Here is a 12,500-nt window from a genome sequence, read left to right on the forward strand (position 1 = left end):
CAACTAGGATAGCATGTTCCAAGGCTATACCTTAGCGAGCGAGTGCTGTTCAGACCCTCCACATATTATGGAGATCACAACACCCCTCCGCCCCCCCCCCCCTCCTCCCTCCCTCTCTCCCACTCCCCCTCCTCCTCTCCCTCCCTGTCTCTTCCCAGACCAGAGTCATTTCTCTTCCTCTGTTGACAGAAATTAATCTCTGCCCTGCCCAGCATGTCTCTCCCTCTCGCTCCCTTTCTCTGGCTTCCCCTGCTCTCTCTCTCCCTCTGTCTACCTCACCTTTATATGTCTCCTGCCCCTCTGGCTCCCTCTCTCTCCTTTTCTCTATCTATCTCCCTCTCTTTCTATTCCTCTCTGTTCCCTTTATATTCTGCCTATCCCCCTCTCTTATATCTCCCACCCGCTCCCTCTCTGCTTCCCTCTCTCTCTCTCTCCCTCTCTCTCTCTCTCTCTCTCTCTCTCTCTCTCCCTCTCTCTCTCTCTCCCTCTCCCTCTCTCTCTCCGTCTCTGCCTCACTCCCTAACACTCTCTTTCTCTCTATTGCTCTCTCTCTCACCTCTCTTTCATCCATCCCACCCCTACCTCAACTGTAGCCAGTACTGTGCTGCTCCAATTTATGGGTTCATTACAAGAGCTATCATGGGGGATGGAGAAAAGAACGGAGAGAGGGAGAGAAGGGAATAAGCAAGCTCAGAGAGAGAGAGAGAGAGAGAGAGAGAGAGAGAGAGAGAGAGAGAGAGAGAGAGAGAGAGAGATAAAGGGAGAAGAAAAGATGGGGGAGGGGAGTTAGAGTGTGAACGAGAGAGCGATAGACAGAGAGGCTGGATAATATTGTTTAGTTACGGGGGTTGACTGAAACGTTGTATATCGAAGAAAGGCAAGACAAGAAACGAAGAGGAAAAAAATCCAGCCATGTGAACAGCGAAGAGAGAGACATTAACACCAGGGAGAGTATAGGATCAAGTGAGATGGAGTGAGATTGATAAATGCGATGGGAGTAATGGAAGGGTGTACTCTTCCATCTCTCCTCACAGTCGTGGTCCTCGGGTAGGTCCGCGCTGCTCACCAACCCTGTCCAGGACCAGAGAGAGTTGATACAAATTCAGGAGTAGACTAGCATTCTGGTTTCATTGTGCCGTTTCCTCAGGTACGACGGGGAAGCACATTCCCATCGTTGTGAACAATAACAATAACGTAAAGAAGAAAAGGAGAAGACTTCGGAGAGGACTGAGCATCACGTGAAACCAAACAACTCAACGGGAATAATAAAAAAAACAATAACTCGCGTCCCTCGTGCCGACCAGCTCCCATTATTATTCAAAGATAGATATTTCTCAGTAAAGATTTGAAAGTGGGAAGACTGTGAAGTAGAAGTTTCTTCTCCGCTCCGCTCCTTGTCAGTATATCTGATCCAGACGTAGACACTGTGACAGCTGTGTTGGCAGCACTATTCACTGCTGTAGGCGGCTTTGTGACACCTGTGAGCCAGGGTGAGACTGGCATGACTGAGGCTCGGAATGACCCATCTCACACGGGACGCCAATTACCAGTCCCATGCCAAACATGTTGCCGGTTCCGACATTTGAGGAGGAACTTCGGCATGTTGTGAGTGGAGAGATGCAGTCCAAAGTAAGGAATAGTAACATCTCGGATTGGGATGTCTCAGACGGCTCTTCAGAGCTTTGACTTCATGGAATTATTTCCCCAAAAATGTATTTCTACAATTTGAATGTTTGCTTTTTTTTCTTTGGCAGCCTGGCTTTTAATATCGTTAGTGATGATTATGTTTGGATTGACTTTTGTACAGATAAGAAAAACAGGGGGGGGGGGGGGGGGGGGGTACTTCCTGTGTTACGCACATCCCCCCTGTGACGTGAAGTCATAAGCCGTTATTTCCTTCCATGGTAATTATGTCGTCTACTTGGCCTGACTACGCTGAGCATAACATATGCTCTTTTAGTTAACACTTATTTCCTCTCGCCGGCCATTGTTAGCGTTGTCTGAATCAATCAGGCAGGCTTTGTATTTCAGCCACTCAACGGTGTGCCCAGACTCCTGTTTCCCATTCATGTGTTTCAAAAGACCAAACCCAATGGCTCAAAATGGTCACCCATGCTTCTATGCTGGCTTTTCAGGCTGTATGTGAAACATTAGCCGTGCTGTGTCAGCGCAGAGTCTGCCACTTAGACCAAACTTGAGCTTTTTTTCCGCCTCCCTCCACTAATTACAAATGATTGTGACTTGCTGCGGCATACACAGAACACTTACCTGTAAATGAGCAGCCCTGCAGAGCGCACTTCAGGACAATCTACCGGAGACGTCCAGGAAAAAAACATGAACAAGAACAACCCGACACCTGTAGGTCAAAGGTCGATAAAATGCCTGCCACTTAGTTGCAGTGTGTTTAATGGTGAGTCGTCGCAGACTAATTGTCGTGAACCATAATCTGCCGTTATCCCGAGATAACCCAGACAGCGGAAGGCCAGTCTTTTCTGACAGGATCTGAAGAAAAACAACAACTTGGACTTTTCACACGATTTTGAAATACTCGCTGTATTCAAAATGTTGACGCATGGCCATCGGCAGTAAGCAGATTCAGCAATCAGAGGAGTAATTGTTGGATCTGTGTTATAAATGCAGAACAGTGCTTTATCTCTCTAATGTGTGTATTACCCATGAATACATATTGGAATTTAGTTTATCGAATCATGCATGAGATGGAAATTCGTCTCAGGACAATTGGATGTGAGCCGATTAGCGATGTGCAGCTTAATGAGTGTATTCACCGGAGGTGGAGAGGTTAGCGCACAGAGCTAATACATCCATCGCCTGATAATGGAAGTGGAAATTTAATTGTCGGGGCGCAATATATGACACCCTCACTTGTGCTCGTTTTAATTTCAAATTAAAACTCCAACGTTGCTTAAGATAAGTGGCCACTCGCACACAAACACACACTCAAAAACACACGCACGCACACACACACACACACAAACACACAAACACGCAAACACACAAACAGGCACTCCTCCACGTAATGATATCAGAACCAATGAGTTAATAGAACATAATGAATTGCTGTGATCATGTAAATGACTGCCTCGGTATTTACTACCCTTATATTTAGTTTCGCTTTAAAGCAGAGCTAAATCATCACAGTCAGGGCTACATGTGTTCACCTCCCCCATCGTCTTTGACATCACTCCAGTGGTGTTGGTATCTCTTTGTGTCATAGTTGCCACAGACCTCTGCTTCATCGTTCCACAAAGGCCGGTGGAAGATAAAAGTCTCCCAGCCTGATTGTGATCTATATCATTTCCAGGCAAATGTCTTTGAATGGTGAGGACCCGAAGTCAAGAGGGTTACGCCATCGTCCATAGCCTCCCTGTGATGTTAAACTGCCTTTGAAGTTTTGCAACACCATACAAAGGCAAACTCTGTAGGCTTAAGTCAGCTGGCTCTCCTCCGAAGAGATTAAAAGAGAGACGTTTTGCGCTGGGAAGATCCAGAGACAAATCTTTAAAATCTCGGCGGATAATTATGTTTCTCTTTTATGGAGTAGCATGTGTGGACTGATGTCTGTGCCATAATACATGAAGATGCAGGGCTGTATCATTCCCCTTTGTCCGTATCTGAATGAAATCTGAATCGATTGGATCTGCGGGTGTTGTGGTAAGGCTGCGAGACCAACACCAGATGATTATACGTCTAAAGTGTGTCGTCAGAAGAACCCCCCCGTCGGGAATTCCAACGAAGAAGAGAAAATATCTGATGCAAACACCACATTCAATACATTTCAAGGTCGACTTTTGCAACTTTTTGAAAGATTTGCCAAAGTCTGAATATGGCTAGGAATGGGGCCCGTTGGCCAGACTGTGAACCAGTTCAGCTAACTGGATTCAGCAGCTTGAGGTCCCTACTACAACTAGACTGAAACGGGTCCAGTGTCCTTCTCGGAGCCTGTCGGTGCCTTTGAACAGCAACAAAGTCAAGATCACAGATGAAAGATGAAAACCATCAAAGCGTTTGGAGTTGTATGTTTCTGAAGCCTTAGATTTGTTTGCGTTGTCACACTCCCAAGAAAAACCCTGGAAACGAAAATTGAAGGAACTCTGTGGTTGTGTACGTGTGTGGGTGTGGGTTTGTGTGTATTTTTGCACGTGAAGGTGTGTGTGTGTGTGTCTCCGTCTTTCAGTGTGCCTCTTTGAGTGTGTGTGTGTGTGTGTGAGAGTCTCTGTGTTTGTTGTGTGTTTGATATAAAGTAAAAGTTTAAAGTCTGAAAATAGACGGGAGCCAGGGTGAGAGCCCCTTCCGGGGCAGGTTAAATGGGGGCCGAGACCTCCCTCCCACGCCGGGATCTGAGGAACCCAGAGCAGGCTCCGCGGCTCCCATTTCACCCTCCGCCAGTATGGACAATCCGTTTGCCTCTGCTACCCCCTAGGCTGTTATTTCATGTGCAGACCGAGTGTTTGACCAGAAAGAAAGTTTGAGCAGCACGCTCTTTGTTGAAGACGGACAGTCTGTGGAAAAAGTTGGAGGATGCGTTTACGTCTCTAAGGGGGGAGGGGGGAAGGCTTCACTTGAATCATTGTTAATGATGACACTTTCTCTTGGCTCAATGGCAGGGGCGTTTTCCGAGGCATGGCAGTCGTAAGCGCAGGTTCAATTCCATCCCCAGTTCTTCCAGTCTCCCCCTTGCTGAAAGGCAAGGCGTTTGTGGGTAGCGGCGGCCGCGGTGTCCGCGGCTACTTTGCCGCTCGTGTCAAGCGACGGATCGCTCACAAAGACCGCAACGTTAAAATGACAGCTCTTTGCGTGTTTCCACTGGAAGGAATGTTTAGCATATGGGAGCAGATCGACGGGGAGGAAAACACCCTTGAAGGCAAGGGAAAGTCAGAGGGATAATTCACTGTGTCATGAAGGCCACAGCCAACGGAGAGAGAGAATAGGAGAAGACCGACACAAGGGCAAGATTAAAGATGATCCAATGAAAGATGGCACTCAGGGAGAAGTGTCTTTTATCGCAGGAGTTAGCGGTTGTTCGATGGGAAGCAGATGGTGTTTCAAACCGCTGCCCGTCTTGTAACCTATGGCAACAGTGCAGCGCATGTCAATCTTTAAACACTACAGTTAACACCCATCAATTTTCTCCCGCCATCTCTAAGATCCAGGAGCTATTTGCCATTTGCTTGGGGATTTTATACAAGACAAAAAACATTATAGATGTGGTGTTTAAGAATGTATGCTGAGCTCTCAGTCCAGGTTGTTACACAGGAGTAACGACCTGTCTGGAGTGTAGCTTAGTGCTGTGTTATGCAAGGAAAATGGCCTGTGAGAAGTGTTTTAGATCTAACGAAGTTTGACTCCGTCGAGTAGGGATTATGGATGTCGGTTAACACTGCAGTCTGGAGTTGGGTTCCAGCGAGGGAGATTACTCTGCTGTCTCGTTGTGTCTGTGTTATGTCTCGCTGAGAAGATACCGCGACGATATATTAGCATCCTCCCTGCGACACAGCCAAGCTAGGAAGATTAACATTCCTCCCCCAGACACCCAAATGAAACATTTAACATTCGATTAATGCTATTAGAAAAGGATAATAGTTATTTAATATTCATGTACCACAGAGAATTGTTCATGAGTTACGAAGTTACGCAGCACAATAGCAATAACCTGCCTTTTTTATGGTCTTTGGTAGGAGAGTGGTCATGTATCATTGCTGGGTTTTTAACATGACAGAGCCCACCTGCCTAATCCCCTGTCTGTGTTAACTGATCTCTCCTGGCCGAGGGTCATGTGTGAACACATTGTAAATCTGCTCGCACGCGTGGACCGGTATGTGAAACCCGGTGAACAGGTCGTGGCGTTGGATATCCACATTCATCACCCGCCGGGAGTTTATGCTATTTGGGACATGAGAAAAATGTATGAGCATGTATATAATGTATATGTTATCTATATGTGATGTAATGTATGTATGTGTGTGTGTACTGTACATGCATGCGTTCCTTTCTCTCTCTCTATATATATAAATACATATATCTTCCTCCTCTTTCTCTCATGATTGCCATATACTTTCACATAAACAGCCGAAACCCTCAGACTGTGTGGAGGGTGAAATAACCGTAGCTGGAGTGTGACTTTTGTCTCATTGAATTGTCCTTTATTAAACTGTATCACAGGGAGTGTGTGGCGGCCTGGGAAAATGGTTCTATGATAAGGCGCCGTTGACTGAGCCCATTGGATTTAGTACCCAATCAGAGGCCATTTAATGTATTTTCTCTGATTCATGCGATTGGAGCCCGGCTTTATGAAAAGTCTCCTTTTTTCATAAGTGTGGGGTGAAAGACGCCCGGTATTTCAGGCTCCTTTATCCACGCTTATTCTTATTTTTTTCATTTCAACGGAAGGCTTTATCGTAGATTTAAAATGTGGAGCATAAATACCAGACCCAAACACATTGGGAGTTTGGGTACTTTGGAGAGCTACTTCAAGCCTCCCTTAATGTGTTCCACTCTCAATAGGTGTTTTTGACAGAACATATTGGATAATATTTGCATATCCCCCATCCAACATTTAAGACCCCTAGCCCTTTCCCATCTAGGAATACATCCAGTCCTGTCCTTTTTGTTTATAGTTGTCTGTTGTCAGTCCCCAATACAAACCTTCCACCTAATGGTCTCCTGTAGTGTGCGAATCGGGGGGGGGGGGGGCCCTCGTTATTTATTAAATACCTTTTTTTTAGAGGTTAATCGAAAATGATCTAATAATGTTGCATAATGTTGTTTGCAAAGAATGTCCAAAATTGAAAAGCTCCACAGCCACGGTCCAGGGTGTTCTGTGTGATCGGCTTGATTTGGGATAACACTAGGAGGCAACGCAGTCTGTATTGAAGAGAGAGATCTGCGTTAAGACGGGCAGAAGAAGAATGTACGGTGTATGCTGATGCTTATCGTCCACAGTAAACATCCTTTTCTTAACTCTTCTTGCTGCCATTATTTGAAGATACTACGACTCCACCAATTTATGCCATTCTTCTTCTGGCCGTTTATCCAGACCCCCCCCCCCCCCCCCTGCAATTTTGCAGTTGAGGCTTTCAGGGGGTCTCAAATATCAATCTGCCCCCCTATATTTCGCACACTGTTCTCCCGCCCACAACCACAGGAGTAATTATCCCAGCATCGGCTTGTCCGCCAACATTCTGAATGTCATCCCTCCGCCTCTCTCTCCAGGTGTGATCCGCGAGAGCTACCAGAAGGGGCGTAACCAGCTGGTACCTGTCACCCTCCTCGCCATCGCCGTCATCCTGGCCTTCGCCATGGGCGCCATTTTCTCCGGCATCATCGTGTACTGCGTGTGCGACCACCGCCGGCGTGACGTGGACCTGCCCGGCCGCAAAGAGAAGGACGGCCATCACCCACACTCCCGCCGCGGCTCCATGAACAGCGTGACCAAGCTGACGGGCCTGTTCGAGACGCAGGCCAAAGACGGGCGTTCCGAGGCCATCATGACCCCGCTGATGCACAACGGCAGGATGGCGGCCAACGGGAAGATGCTGATCAAGGCGGACCAGCACCACCTGGACCTCTCGGCCCTGCCCACGCCCGAGTCCACCCCCATGCAGCCCCGCCGCAAGCCCAGCCGGGGCAGCCGCGAGTGGGAGAGGAACCAGAACCTGATCAACGCCTGCACCAAGGACATGGCCCCCATCGGCTCCCACGTCATCCCCACCGACCTGCCGCTCAGGGCCTCCCCGGGCCACATCTCCAGCGTGGTGGTGCTGCCCCTGCGGGAGCACCAGCTGCAGCTCCAGTCCCACCTGCAGCAGCACCAGCAGGCCTACCAGCACGAGTACGTGGAGCAGCCCCACCGCGGCGGCGGCGACATGGGCCTGGGCCACCACAACGCCACGGACGACCAGGGCGCCACCCTGGAGTACAACAAGAGCCCCCTGCACAACCTCAGCATGGTGGACCCGGACGGGCTGCTGCCGCCCCGCGTGCCCCAGCGGGAGGCCTCGCTCACCGTGCCGCCGGCCGTGCCCCAGATGGGCAAGCGTCTGGAGGTGCACTCCTCGGTGTACGGGCTGCGGAAGGGCTCGGGGTCCTCGGCGGCGTCCGCGGCGTCCGCGGGGTCCTCCGGCCTCAAGAAGCACAACACCAACTCCTCCAACTCCTCCCACCTGTCGAGACACCACAGCTTCAACCGCGTGGAGACCCCGCCCCCGGCGCCGCAGAGGGTCGACTCCATACACATGACCGCGCAGGGCGTGTCCCTGTCGCGGCAGGCCGGCATGAGCTCCTACGGTTCGCTGCCGAGGGCCGCCTTCAAGTATCTGAAGCCCGACGTCCCTCCAAAGCCCTCCGTGGTGTCGCTGTCGACGAAGGGTAAGCCCAGTGACTCCTGTACATAGTGGGTCAGACCGGCCGGTCCACGGCGGACGGATGGAAGTGTCGGGGGGGGGGGGGGGGGGGGGGGGGGGGAAAGGTTGGAGAGAAAGGAAAAAACACAACATGCATCTCCTTCTAGTCCTTTGTTTTGTTGATGTTCAGTCCAGTGGAAAATGCAACACACTTTCTAAAGAAGACATTTTTCCTTCTTTTTATAAATATGTAAATATTAATATAAATGGTTGTGTCGTCGTGGGTTGCTGTCATCGAGTTCAGGCTCTGGCTGGCTCCCCCAGTCTCTCTGGAAACATACACGGTAACTTTTGACTCCTCCCCCTCCCCTCCAAACATCAGAAGATGAGGCCCCGCCCCTACACTGTATCTCATCCAACACCGGTCCCCTTGTAGCATCCGAGGCCGTGTTTCTGTGGACTCTGCTCTCCGTTCTTTGGGACTCGACAGATGTATTTCTGTTTTCCGTCCACCCGACGAGAGCACACAGAAAGACAATGCCGAGACACGGACAGTCGTTGTTGTACAGTACCTCAAGAACTTGGAGGGGAGGGGGATGGGGTTGATGGCTGTTGGGAGAGAAAGGGGGAGGGTCGTAAGGAGGCCACTGGGAGACTGAATCCAGACACTTGTGCTTGGGACTGGAAGGTTGACAGAAGGCCAGGAGTTTACGTAGGAAACTGTGAAAAGCCTCTCAGTGTTACAGCTCCACCGGAGGTCAGAGGCCTGACTCTGTGTGATTGGACGCCCCGGATGCCAGGAGAATCCTCTACCAAACTGTTTTCTGAATAACACATGACTGTTAATACTAATAGCTTGTTGTATTTATTTTTGCATTAAGTGCTTTTGAAGAAAACAAAACGAAAAAAAGGACTGACTTTTTAGGCTCAGAGAAATCGAAGATAAGGACAAAGGGAGGAATTCTTTTTAATATTGATTAATCAAGTGTGAAAAAAAACAACAAATATTTAAAGTCATTAAACTGGAGTCAGGAGATCTTTGTTGATGTCTTCAGGTCCATGAGTTCTTACTGTGGGCTCTGTGGAGGCGGGCTCAGCAGATTAAGACATATGTTACCTCTGTACAGAGGAGATATTTATTTCAACTGTGCCAGACAGGGACTTGTACCTTTGCGGACCAGAATCTTGATGTTGATCTAGATCAAATCATACAAAAGAAGAAACTTCCTAAAAAATCAAACAAAGTCAAACAACACAAATACACACACACACACACACACACACACACACACACACACACACACACACACACACACACACACACACACACACACACACACACACACACACACACACACACACACACACACACACACAAAGCCCTTTCACTCATCCAATGAGCATCCCCCAATCAGCACTGTGGTTTTTCGCGCGGTTCGGTAACTGTCCTGATTGGTTGCCAGCTCACTGAATCAAATCCTACTGTTGCATGTTGCGATGGAAATGAAAAGCCAGCAGCAGCAGCAGTCAGGACAGTATGGGCTACTGTGTCCACACACAAGGTAGAGAAGAAGATGGCTCCTTCTTGAACCCAATCTTCATCTCAAGCAGCGACACAAAGACAAACAGGCAGCAACAAAAACAATAACTGAAAAAAGGTTAATTTTGAATGCCTGTTTCTCTTCCACTTGTAAATTTGTGCCTTACACCCTAAAGTAGTAAAGCTGTTTTACTTTTATAGCTGTTTAATCTGTCTCCTTGTAGTATTTTTATTTCTTTCTTACGTCATAATATTTCCCTGGTTTGATAAAAAAAGGCAATTGAAGAATGTAGGTGTTCTTGTTGTGATTCTGGATCTTAGACAGCACACACTCACTGTACTGAGGAGAAGGAAGAGGGGCAGTGAAGGAGGGACCCCTTTACACACACATACACGCACACATACACACACACCAGACACACACAGACACACACACACTCACACACACACATGTTGTGGTTCATTTTGGATTGTGCCATCAATACGCTTAAAGCAACCCTTTATGTTGTGCTGACTGTCTATGATGATGTAGTGAGTGTTTTTCTATTTTACAATTTTAAAAGTCCTGGTATTGTTTGTTTTTTTCATTTCTGTTTTTTTTAATCTTTTGATATTTGTTTAATTGGAGTGATGGTTAACTGAATAAATGAAACAATGATGGTTTTTAACAGAGACGGCCCCAATCCTGAAACAGGCCCTACTGGTGCTGAATGCAATAAAACAACATCAACATGAACAAATACGAGGCCAATTGCATCCATTATAAAACCTAGACGGTTCGAGTGCATAGCATACACTGGGCACTCAGACACAGGCTGGCTCCTGTGAGAACGTTTAAAATCCACAAGGGAATGAGCAGGTATACGTCCGCAGAATTTTTGTAGAAGAGTTCAAAAACATTTCAAAGAGATTTTAAAAATTTCGAAATTTCGAAAAACAGAGGTCTTATAAACAGGTGGGAAAGTTTACCAATTACCAATCCAGCCCATTTTTGCCTTTTTTTTTTCTTAATGCAATTTTCTATTGTTACTCCCCCCCCCCCCCCACCTCCCCTTCTACCCCCTACCCTCTACTACCACCACCACCACCCACCCAACACTTAAATCAACAGAGCACTCCCTTCGTGTTGTGTATATAGTGGAGCACAGTGGAGAAGAGTCGCCCATCCGTATGTGTTAACCCAACTAACAAAGCCTTCCTCAAACATCCCATGTACATAGGCAGGGTGATGTTGCCTGCCATGCAACAGTATTAGGGGCTTATGTCTAGAGGTGGAGGTGTGCAAAGTCTCCCCTCACCTCGTCGGGGGGCTCAGGTTTTCAGTCTGACACAGGATTACCCAGTGTGTCATGGAAGGAAGGGTCATCGTTTGACCTTTGACTCTTTGTCCCACTTACTATAGCATCGCAGACTGCCTGCCGGGGCATGACCAGGTACTCTTTAGCCCCCCCCCCCTGTACCTTAACCTCAACACCGCCATGGTCCTCAGTCATGCTGATGTTTCGACCCAAGGTCGCTGGCACAGACTTGTTTTACGTTGTGTGCAACAAATAAATTAAACGGGAGGAAAAAAATTGGGTCTTGGCGCCTTCTCATGTCAACGGGAACGGGTCGTGTCCGTGCGGAAGGGGACCATGGAAATGCGCTTTTCAGGCGAGAAGGTGTGTTCCCGATCGGAGAAGATGGATTCAATGTAGTCATGATGAGTACGTTTCAAATTTTGTGAAAGAGCATCAATCATTTTGAAGATTAGAGTTTGAATTGGGCTCGACTGTGAAGGCTGTTGTGGCCAGTAAGGTTCTTTGGTGTGTGCCTTTTCTGTTTTTTATCCTTGCTATGATACACTGCTACTAGATACAAACGGAATCAGACTCTCTCTGTCTCCCTTTGTCTCTCGCTCTTACTCTCTCTCTCTCTCTCGCTCTCTCTTTCTCTCTCTCTGCGCTCAGATACTCAACCTTTTGAACTTTGTAAGCTTGTAAAATATTGTGATGTCACAAGGTTTTTTGTCCTCCCCTCTCCACGTCCTTAACATCTGAATCACAGCTTAATGTATGTTGTAAAGTTTAAAAAAACTCTTTAATTTAATGCAAAATGTAATAAATAAATAAAAATACAAATAAAAAAATTTGTGTCATGAAGATTTGATATGTCCTTGAATTTATTTGCCAGCCTAGGGTTTGTAAGATGGGGTAGTCTGAGGTGTTGAATTCAACGGAAATTTTATATAAAACAAAATCATTTTAACCTAGTTTGACTCAGCAGACAAACCACAATGGAGACAAAGGAAGAAAAATAGAGTACGACTTTCTTGTGCTGAATTTAAGTTTTCCAGTTTTCAAAGAATACTGTTGTAAGTAATCCTTTGAGATTTTGAATACCGCTGTGAATAAAAATCCTATCTTCTTTAGGATACAAAGCACATAGTACTTTGAACCTCTGGGAAAGCAACTTTTAGACTTCCTCAAAAGGTTTATTTTGTAAGTTAAGATAGTTTATCAGCAGTCGTAGGAGTTTTGCACTTTTCTGTTGACACAAGCCTTGCACTCCGAATTGTTTGCTGCAATTCACCGTGAGTAAACAACGCGATACCGGTCTGT

General features: G+C 47.2%; 1 protein-coding gene across 1 annotated transcript in view; it reads left to right on the forward strand.

Annotated features, from left to right (window-relative positions):
- sema6a (sema domain, transmembrane domain (TM), and cytoplasmic domain, (semaphorin) 6A) overlaps window positions 1-12,028 on the forward strand; it is a 44,913-nt gene extending 32,885 nt beyond the window's left edge. Inside the window, 1 exon segment of the mRNA XM_060053484.1 lies at window positions 7,231-12,028. Within this exon segment, the coding sequence (XP_059909467.1) occupies window positions 7,231-8,411 (1,181 nt within the window). The 3' untranslated portion in view covers window positions 8,412-12,028.
- The last annotated feature ends 472 nt before the right edge of the window (window positions 12,029-12,500 follow it).

The sequence above is a fragment of the Gadus macrocephalus genome, chromosome 6 (assembly GCF_031168955.1).
Source record: "Gadus macrocephalus chromosome 6, ASM3116895v1".
NCBI lineage: Eukaryota > Metazoa > Chordata > Actinopteri > Gadiformes > Gadidae > Gadus > Gadus macrocephalus.